At 40.5% G+C, this 23,651-nt stretch overlaps 1 protein-coding gene across 2 annotated transcripts in view; it reads right to left on the bottom strand.

Moving 5' to 3' along the window:
* GUCY1B1 (guanylate cyclase 1 soluble subunit beta 1) overlaps window positions 1-21,575 on the bottom strand; it is a 43,470-nt gene extending 21,895 nt beyond the window's left edge. The window contains exons 1-4 of one of the 2 annotated variants that reach the window (XM_055719336.1): window positions 21,508-21,575; window positions 21,098-21,171; window positions 5,279-5,379; window positions 4,184-4,302 (exon numbers count right to left, since the gene is read on the bottom strand). In XM_055719336.1, coding sequence (XP_055575311.1) covers window positions 4,184-4,302; window positions 5,279-5,379; window positions 21,098-21,171; window positions 21,508-21,510 — 297 coding nt within the window. In that variant the 5' untranslated portion in view covers window positions 21,511-21,575. The remainder of the gene's footprint in view (window positions 1-4,183; window positions 4,303-5,278; window positions 5,380-21,097; window positions 21,172-21,507) is intronic. The other variant, XM_055719332.1, reaches the window with a different exon arrangement.
* Between the last annotated feature and the right edge of the window lie 2,076 nt (window positions 21,576-23,651).

Genomic DNA, 23,651 nt, shown 5'->3' with positions numbered 1-23,651 from the left:
AATTTATGACACAGAATTTATGACACAGAATTTATCACATCTGCTGTAATAATGTTTCAGAAAAGGTTATTTAGGAAAGGGAAGAGGTCGCCTATTTTCCTGGACATCTCATATATTTCACCTTAAATCCTGACCAGACAAATTGCTTTCTGAAGAGGAAAGCTAAATGATAAATTGATAGGCTATCTAATAAGGACATTAAAGAGAACAGTGAGATCAAAATCACACTTAGAACACAACACTAGCCTCTACTTCGATTGTGATGCCATTATCAAGGCTCCAGGTTGCTATTTACTGTATTTTTAATACAGAAAGAGCAACCTAGTTTGCTGGATAGTGTTGCAACCCACGTAATTATATACCTGTGGTGTAAAATTCATACAGCTCCTTTACTTCTTAAGTTCAGACCACTACTGCATATTTTAAACGTTGTTCTCTCACCCCCACAAGTAACTGCTACCACCAGGCTTTGCATATTGTTTTCTGCCAGCCCAAGGTGAAGTGAGGTGAAAATATTTGCAATGTCCTGTCTGGGCCATTCTCTACCTTTCAAGAGCATCTGTCGATCATCAGATTTGTGGAAGCATAATGAACTTGATTTCATGTGAGCTGTGAAGTGCTCAAACAGCTGCCTCTTCTCCTGGGAGGCCTCCAGAGGAAATGAGACTCTTGGAGATGAATTATGCAGGATGCATTCAGCCTGAAACTTCCTCCTTCAGTTTTTCAGTTTGTTTCAAATTCATGTTTCTGTTGCTATACCAACACCTCCAAATTAAAACTTGAAGAAGCAACAATCTAGGAGTCAATTCATTCCAGCTGTTAGCGGGCATTCAACTGCAAAAAAGTATAATGCTTCAAGGCAAATTCTGTAAGATCTTTGCAAGGTTCAAGACAATGAAATTGGGAAAGACTGCTTTGAATGAGCGTGGATGAGAAAAAAGAGCTGACTGGCTCGGAGCGAGTGCCCCACAATCTCCTTGATTGGGTGCAAAACTGCTGTTTCAGTACACATGCCTCAGAAACAGCTGGGATATATCGACCTTTTGGAAAAAACTCTTTAAGGAGATACATGGGAAAAGACAATCTTCCAGTTACAGAGTCATCAACACTCGAAGAATTTCAAAAGGACTTACGAGAAATGGCCAATGTCAAGGACAGAAGTTTTTGTAAGATGCTTGTTTAATTATTAACATTTAGGTGTGACGTTAAGTGTTGCTAACAACTGACAGCAGCTCCATTCTGCAAGACCACTTTGCCACCCTGCTACCCCATTACTGCTGACTTTGTCCAAGCAGCATCACAGGTGAGCCCATGTGACATGCCCTTCACTCTTTACTCTCGAATCATCCAGAGTGGGGGACTTGCCCAGGATGTATTGCAGCTGCTTTCCAGTCCCCAACGTGTCTCTTCTCCCTATGCAGACCGATTATGGGGCGAGCAAAGAGTTTATTGTACTCAGAACCTTGCTCCTACACATAGTCAAGAGTAGAGATGGGCTTCCAGATCAAGGAGCTGAAATTACTCCCCGATCCTGCCATTTATACATTGTCACTCCCACTTCTATTTTTTGTTGTGTTTGATCCATTCTAAACTGATATTGCAGCTTCTGGAAGAATGAATGTGTCTGCTGGGACCAGAGACACTAAGTCTAGAGCTTCAGAGAGCAGTGATCAGCTCCATGGTGAAACACAAAGGGATCACTAGGCAAGAACAAGAAGCAAACTAAATCAGGCAGATTCTGGCCTGTCTAAAAGCAAAAGAGTTTTTTGCGATTGGCACCTGAAATACAAAGATATACTGCTCAGCCCTGTGTAGTACAGAACATCTGGAGACTTTTCTAAAGAGGCATTAGTCCCCTGAAATTTATTGTACTGCAGTTATAAACAACTAAATAGCCATGTAAATGATTCCCTAAATGACAACTAGCCACTACTCTAGCGTTCGATTTTCATTCAGTAGAAAGGTACTGAACACAACATAAAACCACACTTGGAGTTTCTCAGGGGGTACCTTTTTTCACCCTGCTTCTCTGGCGCAGTGTCTTTCAATACGATTTGCCATTTATCCAGGCCTCTTTTTCACAGAAAGTATAAACATTAGATTAAGTTGCAGGATCTTTTTCCTGTTTCATGAAGCTTGAAATACCTGTGTTTCATCTACGAATAAACTAAACTCTCTCTGAGATGTCACAGGAAACAGAATATAAATGAGATTTATTTTCATATGCTTTAAAAAGCTGCAGCCCTCAATTATTTCGTATATCCTGGACTCAGTACAGATTTGAAGAAGTGCCTCTTATGTATTTTAAGAATCTGAAAAAAGTTTAGTACATTAAACCAAATCTGCACCTATTTTTGTAATAGGTATATAAATCAGTTCCTGACCTAATCCAACTGCTGGAAGATCCAAAAATAATAAATCATGGATAATGTTGATTTTCCATCATAATAAAAAGCTAAAAAGTACAATTCTGGCATGGCTACTCATACATTAGTCCTGTTAAAATCTGCAGAAGTGTATAATAGCCAATGTCATCTGTTAACACCGAAATTCAAACAAAGCAGCTTAAAATACTGTCATTAGAAGAATATAAATGAAAGCTGTTTACACTTTTATAGATGGTTGGTGTGCCCTACTAACGTGTCCAGTCTTTTAATCATCACACATGGTAAGGAATGGAAAGAGAAGTATACTATATGTAAAAGGGCATGAGGGAAAGGAATAGGGAAGCACTGGCCCATCCACGTGTACCCAAAGTGATGAAGCAACGGGCCAGCTACACTTTTTTTTTCCTCCTCCCCTATTTTTGCTCAACCCTAACCACAACTTCAGTACGAGTCATCTTTAAAAATTACCTTTACCTGAAGGCTTGCTTTGAGGACAGCCTGTGAATGAAGCTATGAAATTTAAAGGATGTCACATCCCATAGACAGACAACAGTAAACAGATCACTCATGGTATGCACATGTTGGAGCATATACATACCGCCGGTGTCTGCCCAGCAATTGCAGTCCATGGGATTTGTACAAAAAGTCTGGGCTGACCATATCTGAGATGCTCTGGAATAATCCAGGTTTTGGGGCAGGTAGTGAAACACAGAAGTCAATATTCTAATTATCCAGCAAACGATACACTCTGCTCTTTTCACTTACTACTGCTGGAGAGATTTTAAGGAAACAGATGACAAGAGGCTACTCAATTTCCAGTGAAAAATCAATAAAGATATGACACTCAGCTTTTGGGCAATCTTCCGTGAAATCTTGATCAGTTCAGTGCTTTTAAGCTTATTACAGCACACAGTTCTCTCCAAGAGTGATATATATCACAAATCTTAAATCCAAGGTGGTTTTTGAAGTGACAAATTTTCAAGTGACAAAAAAGGAAAGCCCATTTTTTCTACACTTCGAAACCACACTTTAAAGAAGTCACTATGTTTCTTCCATGCTATTGAAAAATTGTTTTCATATTGTTTTGTTTCACAGTGCAGTATCACACAGTTCTGCAGTCAGGAAAGCAAAGAAGTTGACTTAAACGCTGCTGTTCTATCCCACCCTCAGCTCATGAATGAAGGATAATGTCTTAGGGACAAGCTGTGTATGAGTCCCAGCTCTGTACATAACATACAATTAGAATTAACCAGTATATATAAGTCAAAGATAACTTATGAGAAGAAATACCCTACAAATCTGAAGACCACATTTTCTGTTAGTATAAACAAGGTAAATCTTTTTACTCTAACACATGCAGACAATTTGAACTGATGGGTTTTTTCATGTCTCTTGTACTCCATACTTTTGTTACGCTGTTGAACTCCTGTTCAAAACTTCTCTTTGGAATTTCAAAGGACATTTCAGATTTATGAATACCTCTGCAACCCCAGGTTACCTGCCTTCTCAATCCTTATTTATGAAATTGAAGAGTCAAGGATGTTTGACAAGGGGAAATTATTACTCTACTGAATAATATATGAACTGAGAGGGAAAGAGAGCAACAATGCCAGAACTGCTGAGCAGTGGAAAGCTCGATAGAATACAAATACCAAGGAAGAAAGTTTCCAGACAACTCTCCACAAATAACTGGGAGATTATACAGTACAACCTATATCTCCAAATCTCAATCTAATCTGTTGACTAGACCGTAAATTCTGTCTGGTATCTGAAATAATTCAGCACAAAATTCTTACCTGCAAAAATTCTCTGACATTTGAGCCCAAGACACGTAGAATTGTATCATAACCCGATTCTTGACAAAACACAAAAAACATCTTTCCAAACATTTGAAGAATTTCCCCGGCATTCAGATCTAGTTAAAACAGGAAAATATGATTCAGTCCAAACTGCATTTGACGCACTTTGCTTACTATTTTAGTCTCGTATTCATAAACGAGAAAGACAGTTACCTAAACCCTACCCAGATCCAGTAGGTCAAGAATATGAGAAAAGCAAGATTCAGGGTCCACACAGCAAATTGTAAGTATTCAATACATGAATTTCATTAGGATTTACCAATTACCATTATGACCTTGCTGCATTGTGCATTTTACGCATGTATAGCATTTCAGATTTTCATACAGGTAAGAAATTACTCACTACCTGAAAAGAAAGGAACTTGGTCGTTAGTAGTGCTGACCTCAGGGAAGTCACTTCTGGTTTACAATAGCATGAAGCTACATCTGCTGCTTCAAATCAACATTACTATAGTCATCATAGTCTTATGGGTTCTTGGCTAATTACTGATTCAGAACAAATTCATACCACACTTGGGTCTGCAGATAAAATCACGCTGATAGGTATAATTCTACCTTTTAAATTCCAGACCAGAGCTGCACTGATTGACAATGAATGCAACCCAGATCAATGGCTGATGTGAATGAGATGTGCCCATGCCACAAACATTTCTGTAGCTCGGCATGCTTGGTCAGCAAAGAGGTCAAGGACTCATCCATGGGCTGCTCTTGCAGCAGTGGTTGAAACCTGGGTGTACCGGCAAGGCAGTATATATTGTTATTTCATGCCTGCTTGTAACACTGACCATGCTCTATGCACCCATGACATGGAATACTTTGGAAGTAATAAAAATCACTTCAAGGAATAAAAGGAATAAAAATATCATAGATAAAGAACAAAAAAATCTTTCTTCTGAGATTTTTTAAAAATTCTCTCTTTGATCAATACCTTGTTTTCACTTCCTCTGTGCTATATCCTCTTTCTCTCTCTACACAGATTTTTTGGGGGGGGGGGATTATCCTTTTTGTGATCAATGGACCTGTATTACTTACTAAGGACCTTGCTTGCAGCTGCAACCAGATCATAGGTTTTGGAGTCATCATAAATTATTCTGACCAGAAACTGTCCTTCTTCATCCAGCTGTGCCTCCTTCCTAAAAAGGAAATAGAATAAAATCTTCTTGGTTGAGGGAGAAGCACGATATTGATAAATTCATATACCTTGCTTGGTACTAGTCTTTTAAATATTTAAATACAATAAGTTTGTAGGTTCTATCTTTAAGAAGTTATTTAAGAAAATTAGAAATAAATCTGTTCCATATCTTAGAGTCATACTAAGGTACAATGCAAATATTTCAGACCATGTGTGTTCTGAAAATAATAATTAGCTGTGAGAAAATAAACATATTTTTTCAGTACACAAAGAAACCTCCCGAAGAAGTTGCTGTACTAATAAAGAAAGAAGTTGCATTTTAAAACAGGGGAATATCCAAGGCCAAGATGGGCTCTTTAAACACTTTTTAAGCAAGTATTTTCATTCCTTCCAATTTTGATTACACTTAATCCACAAAAGGCATGGCATGCTTTTAACAACCATTGCACATATCTTCAAAGAGGAATCTAAAATCCAGATATAGGTACCTAATCAAATCCTTTTTTCAGAATTCTGCACATGTTCAGTAGATAGGAAAATAAAAGGATGCTAGGATTTAAGGCCTTGTTTTTGCATTGCACACCAGTTCTTCATGACTGAAGTGTCACCATTTAGCTAAAGCACAATAAAAATACACATTTCTTCACTACGGGAAACAATTCTCACATGTCACATACATACTTACTACTGGTGGTAAGTAAAAAATCAAGACAAAATTACTCCTTTGCTTTTCAGGACCATTTATTATCTCTTCAGCTTGAACTGCTGAAGTCGTCAGCATCTTGTGGAAAAGGCAGCACAACTCTGTAAGCTATTTTTTTTTTTCCTGATGAAAACAAGTTGATAGTCCTAGGCAATGAACTGTTGTGCCTTCCAAGCCTTGCATTTGACACAAGTGAGTTACTAGGGAGAGCCCACAAGTGCCTTCCTCCCTGTTTTACCCCATGTGCTTAACACAGGAGCCAGGCCACTGGTGCTGCAGTGCTGGCTGAGTCCCAGCTCCTGGGAGAAGGACAAGGAGCACCTTCACGGCCAGACAGACCCCAGGACCCCAAAGGGCCACTGCCCCGTGTTGCTGGTGCTGCCGCGCACAGAGCATCCCAACGGACACAACCCAGACTCTGCCCTGTTGCAAGTGCAAGTCACATTCTGTATTTGCTCCTCATCCCCTGGCACGTTCTCCTTCAGCAGAGAGAGGGGGACGTGCAGGGGGGCACACTATGGTCCCTGATGAAGCCATGCTCTGTTTGTTGAAGTCCTCATCTGGCAAAAGAGCAGTCTCCTTTCTCAGAACATTTTTTATATTCACCTTCTGCAGTCTAGCCTACAATGACTCTTTACAGAGACAATGTGCTTTGCAGAAATAGTGACAAAAGGGGAGGCATTTGTAGGTACTCATACTCTAACTTACGTGCTTAGAATGTATATTGGCTCAGCAAAGCTAATATGATCATGGCATCAATAACACCTGTGCAAGTGAAGGGTCACAGCTACCTCATTAAAAAGAAAAGACACTGTTTCATCTAAACACAGCTCCATGCTGCAGAACATCTCAGAAAGACAAAAGAAAGGCAAAGAGGTAGGAAAGCCTAAACGAGAATGACTGAATCACACCCTCTTATGTCACAAGAAAAAAAAATTAGTACAGGGAGTTGTTCTTCTGAAAAAGCCTTAGAATTAGTAAAAATATCAAGACAGACAATGAGGCAGTTCTGTATAAAAAACTAAGCACGTCATGCAAATCAAGACATTCTTCAACTCAGGACTGAAATAATTATTTTTCTAATGTACAAATGGAAAAGAACCATGATTAAAAACTTATTTACTAGCACCATGACAATGAAGGGCTTTTACCAGAGTAGGATAGAAATGCTCCTTGAAATAAGGTTCAAACACAGTTTAAGAGCCAATATTTCTAACTGCTCTAAATTTCTAATGGTCATCAGAGAAACTATAAACCTATAAGAAGTAGATTATAAAACTACTATGTAAAATCCTACATCCCCTTTTATATCAAAATCTTTGCTCCATCATCATAACATGATCAACCATCAATCAAAACAGAAGTCTTTGACCAAAAATCAAATTCTAATTTTCTAGAGCAGGCAGAATTTATTTTAAAAATTAAATAATAAAAAATAAGAAATAAAGCCTGCACAACAATTCAAGCATTTACAAGTGTAGTAGAATTATCCAGCCATACAAACAAACATCTTCCGAGTTATTCAAAGGGGAGAGAGGTCTGAGAATTGAGTACTCTTGTTCATCTTAAAACTGGTAGATGGCAAATGGTACTGCTGCTAAGGCCTGATTGCAATCTCATATGGTAGTATTCTATTGACCTAAAATAAATTGTCATTTAACTCTCTAATTAATAAACATCAGTCTTTGATAGTCTGTTCATTTATGAAATGGAAGTCTGGAAACCGTATTTCTTTTCCCCTCTTAATCTTACTTTAATCTTGCTCATTCTTACTGCTGACCAAAAATTATACTACATTGGTTTTATTTTTAAAAAATATATGTACTTTTTTTATTAATTAATGAAGTCTTGTAACTGCTACTTGAAATATACATTTTTATACTCCATCTAAGAATGAGCATAATGAGCTAAAAACAAGCTAAGCAATTTTCCTAAAGTAATATGACAAGGCTACAGAGGAGGTAAGACTAAACATCTTACATAATGTTTTTCATTCATAATGATGTTCCCTTTATGTAGAATTAATTAACTTAATGGAGGTATTTATTTTCATATTCCAAAATATTTTCATACTCCAAAATAGTACTTCTGAAGCTTTTGGAGAATGGCTGGGGAAGAGGACCAGATCAGCCTGCAGGATATCAAGTCTCATTGAATCCTGAAAACACAAATTCCTTCTTTCCTTCTTTTCCTAACTAGGAGGAGAGCTGGAGTTATTAGTGGGAAACATCGTCTTGAAGCATATGAGATCACTGAGAAACAAGAAGGTAGAGTCCACATTTCTTAAGAACTGAAATTAATATGAGAAAAGAAAACCATCTCGGTTATTTGATTCTCATAATATGATACATAACTGGAAGTCAGATACAGTTTGGAAGGAAGCTTTGCAAAGCGTGAACAAACTTTCCCACATCTCTGATACACACTGTGCTTTTAGTCTCTGTTCTCAGCCAAACCACAAGGATAACACAAACATCTGGAAAAGCAACAAACATCCTCAAAACTACTGCATACTTGCACAATCCAGTAGATACAATATGTGTGTGTGAGAGTTTTCTCTTAAAAATTGACCCAGTTTGATGATGCTGGTATCTCTTTCAAAACTTCTTACATTTCTTTCCAACTACATTGACTGGAACTTTTCCTGTTTCCTTCTATGTGCCAAGCCATGCTTCCTTTTTTTTTTTTTTTTTTTTAATTTGTCTTTAGTTTACTTTCTCAAAGTTTTTCTTCAATGCCTGCAGTTTCTCTAAGCCACCTCTTTTTAAAATCATCACTGGTTATTTCAATGCCTATTCCATTTAGATTATTGTAGCTATTTTGTTCTTCTCCAGTTTTCTCTAGATCCTTTGGGTCACTTAGTAACCATGTCCTCTGTAGCCTTGATGATGTATTTCCCATTAAAATAACTTCATTGATAAAGTTAGACAACAAATAGTTCTATTACCAGTCACATTGCATTCCTTGAATAAAATTTTTTGGGGTGAAACTCACTGCTCTAAGGCTTCTCTTCCTCAGTATTAGCAGTCTTGCTGGGGATTCCAGCAGTACGGGAAAAGGAACCAGTGCTTGTATTGCAGGCTAATACACCACCACCACAAAGTAGTCCTAGCTTTTAGTTATTTTTATTTTAGTAGAGACAGAGAAAAATATATTTTAAAAAAAATGTAATCCAACAAAAGCTAATCTTATTTGGGGAATTTTTTTCTAGAAAATTTGTCAATTCAAATATTTACTCGTGCAGAGGATTACACTCCTCACTCAAAAATATGTGGACAAAAATTTCTTTGCTTGTCCTACAAATATGGCAAATCCCATGACAATGTCTGATCTAAACCTGCATCAAAAGGTAAAAGGCACTTTTAAAGCTTGCACTTGAAATTCCAGAACACTCTTCTTCCTTTCCAGGAAAACTCCATCCCCATACCTCTAGGCTCTGTTGTGTTGGTCCATCCCAACCGTTCAGCTAGATGCTGAGCTGAAATATAATTCAGTTAGATACTCGGTTTTCTGGTTTTTTTTTTTTTTTTCTGGGTGGATCTCCCTCTCTGCTTCATCCCCTGGTCACAGAAGTTGCTGGGTGTACAGAATGTGTAGCCAGAGAGAGTGGCAGAGGACAGGACAGACGGTTCAGTGCAGGCAGCTGAAGCCTGTCCCCTGCCTCCAGGGAGCTGGGATGCACCTTCTGAGGCCTTTCTGCCTCCCCCAGTAATCTGGCAGCAGTGAGAACCATCCAAAAGTCCTTCTCTCTGAAATACTTCAATAGACTTAAGACTGAACGTGATGGCGAAATGCTGCTGTGAGCTTATCCAAAATGGCCAATGCAATGTGAAAACAACTGGGTTTACAGAGGCACCTGTCCTTCCGCAAGTCTACAAAACGGCAAGTCCTCTAACAATCTTGTTTCAGAGAGCATAGCATCACTGCTGTCAGCACCAGAACGGCTGACCATGTCATGACCACCAGCAGTCTAGGAAACAGGACAAAGTCATTGAAACGTTCATTCAGGTGAATGGGCAGTCTCTAAATTGTTTCCTCATGGCTGCAGTTTCCTCATCTCATTAGCTGACACCTACCTGATCCACCAAAGCTGCCGGCATTTACACGAAGGAACAGGTTCTACAGCTAGGCTGATATGAAGAAATACATGAGAGTGCTATGAAAATATTTACAACTAATACTAAAAGTGAGGCTGCTTTGTCAGCTTTGTGGAGCTGCTCTTGGCTGGCTGTCCATCAACAGCAATTCCTCCGGTGTGACATAGCTGTTCTTAACTCCATAATCTACAAGTACCACGTATGAAAGCAAACCTGCCGGTGTGGGACAATAAGGTATGGCTACAAACCTGAGTATGTGAAATTTAAAAGACCAGAAAACCACACCTGTTCTCACCTTCCCTCTCCTGGTTGAGAGACTGTTCACGAGCTGGGATTAGAACTGCAATATAACATGGCATCCTTAGATGCAAGGAATTTACATCTGGCTAACCATATTTCATGGAAAACTTCATAATCCATAGCTTTATGAAAAACTGTGGCATTTCCCTTGAAATGTTTTGCTGCAGTCTTTATTCCCAGTTTTTTACCAAATAAAATTATGGCAGTAAATCAGCATAGCTCTAATGTTTTCTCCAGACCACAGTGTTTGATCACAAAGGTATTAACAGCAATAACATGTTGGTGACTTTCTTAAGGGCTTGACTGGAAATGACCCAAAAGCAACAAGCTCTGGCAAACTTCCAAGCCCTAGTTAGCTCTGTAGTGAAGGAACAGCACTACAGTAGCAAACTTTTAACTTTTGTACAGCCTTTCTTTCAAAACAACTACTTAGTCAAACGTAACAGAATTTACAATTTATGTCTCATTCACATTTCTAGAGAGAAAAGAAGGGTTTACTTTGCTCCCCAGTAAGCTTACATTTAAAACTTTTTAAAAACCAGGATTTTAATGCTCTTGCCCAAACCGACTCCTAAACCGACTCCTGTTGTCAGCATACAGGATGTGGTATTTTGTGGTTCAAAACTTACATCCTATGTTATGCCTGTCCTAACTGCTATGGTCTGGCAGCCCTTTCTATTTACTCTAATTCTGAATGATTACAGAGCTATTCAAATTGTGGGAAACAAAGACTCTAGCCCAGACTTTTCTAAAATACCTTTGTTTTCCTCCGGAATGTTTGTATTATCCAGGTTAATGTGAGGAAGTTTACATGGGAAAAAAAAGAACCTCAACCATTGCACAATGGAAAATAGCACAGCTATATAGAGGCCATTTTTCACATACAGGTTTGACCTTGAAATCAATGGAAAAATTCCTATTGAGTAGATCAAAGCAGGATCAAGTATTTAAGTGGACTTTCCTCCATCAGTCATGCTAGCAGCCCCCAGACTGCTGTTGGTCTACCAGCACAGCACAGTGTTACAGGTGATACTACACGTGTACAATGGGCCCTTTCAAAGTCTTTCCCATTGTGAAACTAGTTTAGTATGCGAAAACACACTACTAACGCTCAAAGGTGATGTTAATAATTCACAGAGATGGCTGAAATATCAAGTGTGAACAAACATTCTGACAAAAAAACATTCTTAAAATCAAAATGCATCTTGCACTGCAGATTTTTAAGCCACAGACCGCATACATTTGTATTTCATATAGACGAAAAAAGTTTCTCTATTTTGATGTAGTAAGGACCTCCTCTACCATCTTTAGAGATTTTACAGACACAGTTGAACAAGATGTCACATCAGGTTGGTTTTACTTATATAGCCCGATCTGCATAACATGGATTTTGCAGTCAGATTGTAGCATTTAAAGGGAATTTGAATAAATCAGAATCAAGAAGGTTGGCTGCTGCTGTCTGAACTTGTTTATTCCTGTGAAGCAGTGCTTGCTATCCTGTCTCTGTAGTAAATCATAAAGCTGTAATAAAATAAAAAAAGAAATTCTTACAGAAAAAGAACCCTTCCCATTTCAGAACTTAGCACATGGTAAATATTGCAAAACGTAATGGATATAAACAGGAAAAAAAGATGGTACAAGACTGCATGGAACAATTACTTTGTACCCTGAAGATGCACAGGCTTCTCTGTGATATAACATTATTATTTAGAACCTGTTGGTGTCACTTTAACAGACCATCTAGTGTCCCCAAAGTACAATTGGATCTCTTCCTATCAAAATTCCAGTATGAAGTGCATGCCCTGGGTGTGTCACCTTGAACACACCACAACAACAGCTAGTTCCAAGACCACCTCTAGGACTTCTTCCATGACAGGTATTGTTTCTGTTGGGACTTTTGCCACCATTGTACTTAACTGTTCTTGGTGTACCATGGATGGAAAAAGTGCTCGTTAAACTGAAGAGACCAGTCAAAACAATCTAATAACAAAATAACACTGCTGCACTTAGGAACCCAGCATGGTTCTGATCTCACTGATAGGAGCATGTCAAGTTTAATTCAGTTCCAAGAGTAACACTATTAAACAGAATTACATTTGTCAGAACTAAAGATGGTATCAGTGAAACCAAAATCATTGTCTTTGCATCTCTTTAAAATGGCAAACTCACTGCTCCTTATATAAATTCACAGGTGGTTTGTGTTTTCAAAATACTTCTCATCTTTTTTTCATGTATTTCACAAAGATGCTTTGCTAAAAATTATTAAAAATATTGAACTGCTCTTCTCACTCCTCCCAAAAGGAAAAAAAAAAACAAAAAAACAAAAACAAAAACCAACCTAAGACTTCTAGATGTTGTGGATGGGCCAGAGATATTTCAAAACACCCAGCTGGGAAAAACATAAATTATATTAAGTTACAAGATTAAATAAAAATGGGAATCTGTCCAGGAAAATGATGTTCTGGGTAAAGTAAATAGGCGTATTTATAGACTTCAGAGTTCTGAGCTATTTCCCAGTTTCACAGGCTGGATATGAGAGTGTTTAATGTAAGTTTTCATAACAAGATAATCCTAGAAGATACAGTTAACAAACGTACAAGTTCTTTGCTACTACTCAAAATACTAAAAATATTATTAAAAATATAAAGCTAGTATTATACGTAATACTTCTTCTACGTAAGTGGACTAAAAGGAACAGTATTTACAAAATATTCTTTAAAGTGTTTCATTTATAAGAGTGAGTGATATGTTTACAACACCTGGTATCCTGGCAAGTCTAAAAGCACTTCCCGGTTCTGGGAAAACTGCAAAGTACCTGAGAGATACTGCAATAACACTGACAACGTGTCTCACAACATGCCACTACTTCCTTTTAGCCAAGTCTTTCCCAAACAAATTAAAGAATTTGACATCCACACAGTTTAAACTCCTGACCTCCAAGCAGGTCCCTCCACTGTGAGGAATTGAAGGAACAGAAGTGCAGTGTCCTGACCCTACAAGTCTTGTGAAATTAACCTCCAGGCCCATGAAGAATCATCTATTCAGCACCAGTTTTAATAAAACTTTAAAAATACTGCTTCGAATTTTGGAATAATATGAAATAAGGACTTAGAAACATAAACAACAACAAATGTTCCTGCTTAACTCCAGTTGCTAGATAAACACTCATTATTTAGATGTTATACTGTACTAATGGTTCTCCAAAGTCTCTTTCTGACATCTATTTATAAGTAATCTGCATTTTTTTCAGAACTGTTATGAGATAGATTGAACAGAACACTCCATCTTCAGCACTAGGTAAACCCACACAGTACTAAGGAGAGAGTGAAAAATCAATTTTCATGTTTTTTCACAGACCACTGCAATTAACAGGGTACTACACAACCCAAAAAAAGTATGAACTTCCAATCTAAAACTCTAGTGAATCATCTGGTTTTTCGTCAGTGTTCATGGTGAGAAAACAATTAAGATAATTAACACAGTATGTCTGCAACATTTTTGAGCACAAAAGAATCGGTAACTTTAGATGAACTGTAAAGCAAGCATTCTTTATAATAAATTAGTTGTGGGCTGGGAAAGGGCAATACCGAGCAAGCTCACAGCAGTTCAGTGAAGTGGGAGAGACAATTCACATGGGACTGATTTCCACCACTGCCATCCACAGCTATACGTGCCTGTGTGGTAAAATCCATAAGCCACTTGTTAGCCACCTGGACTTTTCTGCAGTTCCTGAGAAAAGAAGTACGTCAGAAAGGAACAGGAGAGCCAGGAAACTGATGGGAGAAACCCCAAATATGTTAACAGGATCAAAGACCCCTGAAGTCCTAGCATGTCCAAGCCTACACTTAGATGTGTAAAAGGAGTCTGGCACCAAGGTTCCCTTGCAACTCAGACCTTGTTGAAACATACCACAAATAACTGGAAAGCTTTTCTCTCACTTCAGCTACACTTGATAACTAACCGAAATCCCAGATCTCACATTTTGTACAGATCTTTGATTCTTATCTCCTGTTCAGTCTGCATTTTTATTGCCCAGGCCACATTGTGGTTACGTAGATATAACATGCGTACACACAGGCGCACACACACATGTACACATAAATATTTATATGCATATGTATCTACATATACAAATATAATTTCTCCAAAAACATTACATTCTAAGCTGATGATTATCCATCTTCTCTCCCAGCAGAAGTGACACTTTTAATACTGTAGACAGATTGGCATAGACTATGATACTGGTTTACATGCTTTGTAAAGGGTTGTCCTATATATAGAAGCTAAGGTCAACTGAAAACTTAGAAAACATGCCATTTTCCAGAATGATTATGAAGAAATAAAATTAGTGTCTCATAAAGAGCCACAAGCATTTGACGAGGGATTTTTGTTGCTTTGTGAAAGCATGAAAGATGGACTTCGGTACCGCTTGTAACAACATCAGTGAAGTCTGCTCCAAGCCATGTTCCCCTGCCTCCCCCCAAGGCTGAATGACACAACCTGGCAGTCACCCCCATGAGCCCACAGAACTTGTTCCTTTTCCTCCAGGCTACCGATTATTTCAGTACTGAGGCCAGATCCTACTCACTTAATGCACAATTATTGCATATTTTATTTTATCCCGTTCATTGATATATAACCTCAGGCTTGATTTACAACACAGGTTTCCAATCCAGCTCTGAAGACAGAATTATTCCTTTCTAGCAAGACTTCCTGTGGAATTGATCCCTATATTATTTGCATGCACAACCATTAATTAGCTCTCTAACAAGGTCATGAGGCCAGTTATACCATTTCCATTCAAAGTGGCAAGACTACCACAGATCAAACAGGTTTCATTGATTTTGGGTGCTTGCTTTGAGACAGGTGGACCTGTTTTTTCAAGGTACTCAGCACTTCTTGTGCTCGAAACCCACCTTCCATGGACTTTACATGCCACCAACATCAGACCTACACATTATCTGAATTCCAACACCTCTTAAGAGTTTACTGTTGCAAGTGTAACAATAGTCTTTTATTACAGCTTTTGTGCATATTTTTCTAAGTTTCTGAAAAGGCAAACTATACTACAGTATGAATTGTTATTATTTCTAAACATTGTCCTAAGCAACAGTAATAGGCCAAAACCTTGATTTTATAGGATCTGTCATCAAAAGTAAATTGTGTTTTGCCATATTAGTAAGAAGAAAAATAGATTTTTGACAAGATGACATTCTGTACTTGTTATTCAGACACAGTAAGTCAAGCTAGTACCTTTATTCTGCTACAAAATGGTTTTTATTACTTGCTTTGTTTAAGAAGCATAACAATGAGCAGGTTTTACTATCAAGAAAGTCCCAGGAAACAATGCACATTTTTTAAAAATGGAGTTATTTCCCCTGTAAAAAAAACTGTAATATATATTCTTAAAGGCAGAGTTGAGTACATTTGCTATTATTTGATTTTATATTATTTACTACTTTGGAATATAACTGCAAATAAAATTAATCAGAACATCATATCCTGTCAGTGAGTTCCTAAGTATCCAAATTCTAGTGAAAATCAGTGGAGGACATCATTAAATGCATAAATGAATAAAAGCATCTACCTCTCCTGACTTAACTAGACAACCCGCAACAACACGAGTGCCTTTGAAAAGTTACCCAACAAACAGGTATTCTTAGATCATCTACATTTTACTGCAAAAGCCTCACTGAGTATCTAAAGTCTGACCTACGTTAACTTCTACCGATATGATGCAGTAGTTTGTGTCTGTTTAGTTTTGTTAAAGCAAACGATAGCCCTGCAGTTCATTTCACTCCCGCAAATTGTAGAGTGTTCTCTACCACTTAAGTCAAACCCAATTTGAAACTGAGGAGAGAAGCCTTCCCCTTATATTGCACCAGAATAATTTCTCAACCCTCAGGGTTTCACCATTTTAACCCTAACAGTACAGTTACAGAAAACAAATTCTGATCACTCAACTAGCCTGAGGCCTTGGTAGGTGAGAATGTGTAAAGTCTGGGGGAGAACAACAATAATTTCCTTCCACATAGGACTAGCAATTGACTTTCACTCCTCCTTTGTGTGCACTTCGAGAGCATTGGGGCCATGTAACGTTTGTGCTACCCTGCAGGCTCCCTGGATTCTTGACATTTAAGAGCCTGTGTGGACAGTACGTGCCAGCTTTAACCCACAAAAGCAGGACAAATAAAGGGCAAAGGCAGGGTGATGCCTTAATTCTACACTAAGCATTGAGCACCAGGAAAACAAAGACAATTACTTGCTTTCTGCATCCACGCTAATGTACAGCCAGCAAAGGATACATGGGTCTTGAGGCACAAAATGCCTGTTTTGCTACTGTGCAAGTTTCGACACAGATATTATTTTCTAGAATCAATTAAAAAGTAGTTTGACCTCCAGATAGTTACTTTTTGCAAACACAGAATTCCTGTTCTAGTTTGCCCATGCTCATCAGGCTACGCATGTTCTTGTGGGAACATCTACCATAGAAACAGAAGGAAGATGAAGACTGCAGTTGACTGACTGCCATTTCATTTCCCAAAATTTTATCTTTCACATACCTCTGTGGGAAAAATACTAATTTATTCTACAGTCTTGCAATGAAGCATTTTAATGCATTTCTTAATGAAATATTTGAGATCTCATTCCTTTTCTTGGCAATTTATTTGAAAGTGCCACAGTTTGAACATCTATCCTGGCCTAAATTCAGATTTAGGAGCCCATGGGAAAACCCTGTATTCATTTAATCAAACACAGAGGGATACTGTTGGGAAAGAGAGGATAAATGACTATTTACATACTTCCTGCTGACAACATTGCTCTAGCTCCCAAATATTATCCTGGAGATGTTTCAAGAAGACATCCTTGTTAACATTCGTTACAGAATTAAACTTTTCAAGCTGCTGAATGGAGTGCTCAGATTTTCACATATATTGGCTGTTCAGCTCAGCCAAGTGTGACACCTGTTGCAGAAGAGCTCAGATTTTATCATGATAGAAGTCCCTTTTGAAAATACGTAAGCACACACCTATTTAAATATGCTCACCACAAAAACACACCAGAGAAGACAGAACTTCATAAGTCTTGGATTTTTCTTTTTTTTTTTTAAATGTGGGTAGTCTCTCTTGTTTTGGACAGGTACATAGACAGTAATTCCATGCATACTACCTAAAAGAAACAAATTTTGGGGAATTTATGGCTGAGAAAATTAATAAAGGCTCCATAAATCAAGATTACTTTTCACCACTCGTATGCCAGCTTTCTTCACCTTATTTTGAATGCAGCCTATTTGGGATCAACAGTGTTGTTTCAGAAATACATGGCCTTGAACTGTTTAGGTTTTAAGCACTTTAATTCTAGTTCTTCAGGAAAACGAAGACGTATTTCCATCGAGCTGACAAAAATTATATTCAGTAAAATTTCAAAGTACATACTTTAATTTTTCCATGAGCTTAGTGCCTCATTGTAAAGGTTGCCTGATGTGTAAAAAAGAAGTCTGTTGTTTAGTTACATTCTGTTTTAAAAATTGATGAAAAAACCATGGCGTCTAACTTTCCCAGAATACCACTCTGGGACATTTGAAAACAAAATCAGTATGTATATTTTTCAGATAGATCGGATTTTCACAAGAATGTTGAAAAATGAATGAAATAGCAGAAACAGATACTTGAAATCATCACCCTGACTCAGGTAAGAGTAAGTGATGGCAATGAAAACACCACTCTCATAAAAGTATAAAATTCAACTATCTGGTCTCTCAAATTCTGTATTTAAGAATTTCACACAGTGTCACTTTTGACTGAAGAAGCCAGAGAAGACAAGAGTCTTCATGCTGCAAATGAAGCATACCCTTTCAGTTCAGTATTTAACTTTTCTGAACATACTTTTTTGAAGAATGACCTGGTTTCATTATTTTGGATTATTCAGTTCTATGTTTTCTTTTCACTTCTATAAACATTAACTCCAAGTTCAGCCACTAGCATTTGGGAATCACTCAGCAATCACAATCCAGAGGTCTGCAATGCTGATTTACATCTTCTGCAATGACTTCAGGGAGAACAGAACAGCTGTATGTGATCATCTCAACATGCAAAAAAAAAAACCAAAGCAGAGGCTTTCCTGCTTCACAGAAATGCTTAAGTTGTTGCAAATTCAACCACACAGTGCAAAGCGCCTCTCACTTTTTTTTAAACAGCCAAAGACTGTTGACTTCAACAATTACTCCTCCAAAACAATCACGGGTGATTCAACTGATTCAACCCACCATGCCACAACACTGGTCTGTATCTTCCCATGTTTTCCTAAACGATTAACAGTTCTAACAAAGCCTTCGAAAGAAGTCTGTATTTGCTTACATAAGGTAAAATATCTAACCTCTTCCATATCTCTGTAGGTGCACCATAGGAACTTAAAAGTACCAAAAAGAATAAGCATTTAGTGGCTCTCAGTTGACCCTGTAGCAACTCCTAAATCAGCACCACTATATCTATGTTCCACTGAGATATACAGGAGTTTGTTTGCTGGTTTCTAAACTCTATAATATGCTACTTTTAAAGAAAAATCCTGCTGAATAAATACCCTGTTGCAAACACTTTTTGCATAAGGAGCTATGGCAGCTGTTGCGTACATTTTGGCTCTTTCTTGCAGATCATGTTCCCCTCTTCTTCCACTCTTGGGTGGTGGTGTGGTAGTATCCTTTCAGAAAGCCATCTTCTCTGTGAATTAGTAGCAGAGCCTAGCTGTTGGGCTACTACAAGAAAGAAATGTCTCTCAGCTGAGAAACAGAAACAGGATGTAGCAGCTTCTTGAAGCTTCACAGCTGACCTTAGCAAAGTATTTTGTATCTTTCCATTAATTTCCCAAAAATGTTAAATGAGTAATACTCCTCATCGGTTTTAGTTACCTTCAGTATACTAATAGGTGTGCATCAAATCTTAAGAGATAGGATGCATCAGGGATTATGGCCGGGTTCTCACTGTCTGCAGTATGATTGTGTACTAGAAGAAACTTTGTATCTTCTCAGATGGATTAATCTTAAATAGAAATTCTGTTAAGTGGGTAATCTGGACAAAAACGGACCATAATACTCAAAGACAACTTGGTAAGGGTTGGCACACCAGGAAAGAGTGAACATTCTGTATTATATTCATATATATATTTTATTATAATTTTCATGGAAAATGACCAATGTGTTTAAATAAGGTATGTAAGAAAAATAAACTTGTATAACTCACAACTTACGGTACAAAACTATGTGGCATTCACTGAAGACTCACCTATGCAATCCACAGAACTGCATTTGCAAAGCATAATTTATAAAGTAACTGTCAGGAATCACTGGAACAGTGAATGTCTGTTGAACCAGAACTGTGGACTCTCCGTCTCTGGTGATTTTAAAGACTCAGCTAGACAAAAGTCACAGCTGAACCTTGATCTAGTGCTGGTAACCTGGTTAGAACAAAGACTGGACTAGATGACCTCCAGAGGTCCCTTCCTACCAATGTTTCCATGATTCTCTGATTTCACGGTACTGTGTAAGATTACCACATTTTCAATGAATGGATTAATGAAAAAAACTGTCACGGTCACAAAAATTTCACTGTCAAGTGAAGTCCTTTAACTCCAAAAACTGTATTAGGACAATGGCAAGACAGCTATAGTGACATATTAAAATTGGCCCAAAATAAATGGGAGAGTAGTGTAAAAGAAGGCATCCCACTGAAAGATGACTACCTTCTCCAAACTGGATAATACAGTTCTCCCTTAAAACATACAATATCAAGAGATTATATTAAACCCTTTCTTCTGACTACATAGTTACACAAAGCCCTACAAAGTAAGCTTACAACTCTGTAAGCATTTATGGCTTTTAAAATATATTTCTTGTAGTTCTGCCCAAGTATCCAACCCACCATATTTATGGTAAATAGAATATTGTTTGCACTACCCATTTCAAACTTTTTGTGCTATCTCACAATTAATCAGTTTAAAGTGAAGACAGTCATCTCCTTGGAAAAATGTTATACTGCCAGACAAGCAAGGGCTGGACACAAGAAGTCAGGTTCAACAGCCCAAAATCATTCTTATACGCATCTCTCTATAGCCGTGACTTTTAATTGCAAGCTGCGTACATTACCAAGACCTTACACTCATTTTAGACAGTTTACTAGGTAAAAACTGTATTGCAGTTCCTCAGGAGCGCACAGAGAGTGAACTGTCGCATGGTTCACCTGGTGGTCTGGCCCAAGGAAGGGCTCCCCTGGTTTCTGGGACGTTTTGCCTGCAGATGATTTCTGCCGCACACGCTGTATAACGGAGGGGGCCGCAGGGACGGATGCCACCCCCGCTGCAGCTCCGGGAATCGGTGAGAGCGAGCAAGGCGGCTCTCTGCGGCGTGACAGGCCCCGTGCGGGACGAAAGGCGGGGAGGGCCGTGGTAAGGGCCGTGCCCCGGCCGAGAGCCGCCTCCCGCAGACCGCTGCCACCAGCCACGGCTACACATGCCGGGCGGCCCCGCGGCGGCCATCGGGGCGCGCCAGGCTGTGCCCGCCCTGCCCGGTCCCCGCAGGCGGCGGCCCCCGGCCCCGCGGAGGGACACGCACAGGCACACGCACTTACTTGATGTCCTCCCAGACGGCGGGGCCGTAGTTGCGGATGACGAGCAGCTCCAGGGCGTGATTGACGAAGCCGTACTGCGGGCAGGGCGCGGCGGCGGCACGGTCAGGCACCGGGCGGGGGAGCCCCTTCCACCGCCCCACAGCACCCCACGCCTCCCCACCGCCCCGCTCTCACCCCGGTGCCGCTCACCCCGGCGGGAGCAACCGTCGCCTCACACCTCCCCCATCTCCCCCCAAACCAGCGGGCCGGGACCCGGCTCCCCTTAGGGCTCCCTCTGCCTAAGCGGGTTCAGCCCCTTCCCTTCCCTCCCTCCATGGACCCGGACCCGGACCCGGCCAGCCCGGCCCGGACCAGACGCCCTCCATCAGCCCCGCTCCCCCGTGTAGGGAGGGCGGCCCGGCGGAGCTCACCATGATGCCGCCGCCGCCGCGGAGCAGCAGATGGGTCCCGGTTGCCTCACCACCTCCCCCAGCCGCCACCGCCCGAGTAGCATCCACCGACAGCCAATGGCGAGCGCGGCCGCCACTCCAGTATCCAATGGGGGTCGCCGTCGCCACGCTTTCCTCCAATCGGAGGCGGAGGCGGGACTGCGGGTGGCCGGGGCATGCGGGGGCTGGGAACGCGGCCGTGGGAGCGGCGGGCGCGGGGGCCGGGGACAACCGCGCCCGCGGAGCGGCCTGGGCGGCGCTGCCTGCGCCCCGCCGGGAGCGGGGGCCGGGGGCGGGCTGGGCTGCGCTGCCCTGGGGGCTCCGGGAGCGGGCTGGGCTCCCTGCGCGTACCGGCGGCTGGCCCTGCCCCTCCTCCTCAGGTGCTGAGACGGTGGCCGGCGGGATAACGGTGTCTGCTGCCGCCCCAGGCCAGCGTGCGTTGGGGGCGGGCAGGCCGGGGGAACGCACACAGCCCCCTCGGGGTGGTTTGTTCCCGCTGCTCGCCGTAGCCGGTAACCCTTTGAACCTCTTACAGTTTCCCACGCATCGGATGGGATTTTCCAGATGCTTCTCTCCAGCTGGAGTCGCTTGGGACTGGCCTGACACGGGTTGGGAGGTGAATCGAGGTGCGCGGCGGGCCCCGGGGCTGGGCAGGCCCCGGCGTGGGCCTTGTGTGCCCCGGCGCCGGTGCCTTCGCTGGAACAGAAAGGCTTCCTCGGTTGTTTCGTGTCCCAGTGGAGCCGCTTAGCTTTTAGGACTATAAATACCCCCTAAAAATTGAATAATCTGAGGGACAGCGCAGTCACAGACATTTTGGTCACTGCGCATTCATCGTTCAAAGGCTAGTGAAGTTAAAAGTGTAACAATGCTTGCAGTAATTCTGTGTGTGGTGTTGGGGGCCTTGTCACCAGCCAAGGTGAATAAACACTGCACTGTATCAGTAACCTGCTACATACGGATTCTTAAAGACTTCTCCAAGTAAGGTATGACCCTTACAACGGGAGTTTTGGGCAGATGGCTGCTGACAGCGTGCCAAGGACAGCTGAGAAAGGACTGTTGCGTGGTCTCATCGCATACCTATAAAGTAGTTTTGAGGATACAAAATGTCAAGGAAGTCCTGACTCCCCATCCCAGGCAGGAAACAAGAAGACTGTATTGAAAGTCAGCCTTAACAGCATCCCCATTCTTCGTAAATTTCAAGGGAGTCCACTCACCCTGTGTGTGGGGTAAACCCTCATGCTCATAACATGATACTAGAGAGATTACATAACATTATTTTTGGATAACGGTTTTTGGAAAGTAGATTATCCTGGCAATTTTGTGTACCTGAGTGACACTTTTTCAAAAGCACTGATATGTACAAAGGTCAAAATTGCTTTTTTCTGATTTGGTTCAGGTTTGGTAGGTTGCATTTGCAGGCTGTTCTTGCATTTAAGCCGTCGTAACGCAAGCAGAAGCTCTAGCATCTGAAGTGAGGTTTGTAAAATATGAACTGAAAACAGCATGAGCACAGTTAAAGCAGACAATGATTGATTTACTTTTCTAAAACAGGTATCCTCTTTTAAAAATTTGGAAGATTTATATAATTCAACAAAGTGATTTGCTGAGAGGGATCAGTGACAAAGTATGTGTTAGACTAAGCTGTTAATACTGGGCTATGTTTTCAAAGCCTAACCCCTCAGCATCGGGACTGTTAGATCACATGCATTGTGCACATCACACCTATTTGGACTGTAACTGATACACTTCCATAAAGCCTGCAGCTTCCTCACTATAGCACACAGTCTCATCCCCATCTGGGAACCCTCATGCACGAGGTGCAGCTCATGACCTGCTGCCCAGCTGTTTTTTGGTATTCTGGAGTGGAAGTGAAGCTGTAGCACTAGCCACAACTGGGATGTATATAGAATGCTGGTGTGAAAAGAGCTTTTTAGAAAGCATTTTCTGTAGCTGAAATCGTACAAGGCAGCTTCTCCACTTTGCGTCCCCCCAAACATGTTTCTCAGGAGGACTTTCCTGCACTGGCCATCAGAAAGCCAGAAGAGTTGCAGTCAGTGATTAAAGGAGAAAAAGTACTGCTGTACCTTTTAAGGGCATGTTTCTTCCTGACTTGAGATGCTAACTTC

This window comes from Falco cherrug, chromosome 1 (assembly GCF_023634085.1).
Source record: "Falco cherrug isolate bFalChe1 chromosome 1, bFalChe1.pri, whole genome shotgun sequence".
Classification (NCBI taxonomy): domain Eukaryota; kingdom Metazoa; phylum Chordata; class Aves; order Falconiformes; family Falconidae; genus Falco; species Falco cherrug.
This window is presented reverse-complemented; position numbering and strand designations above follow the sequence as displayed.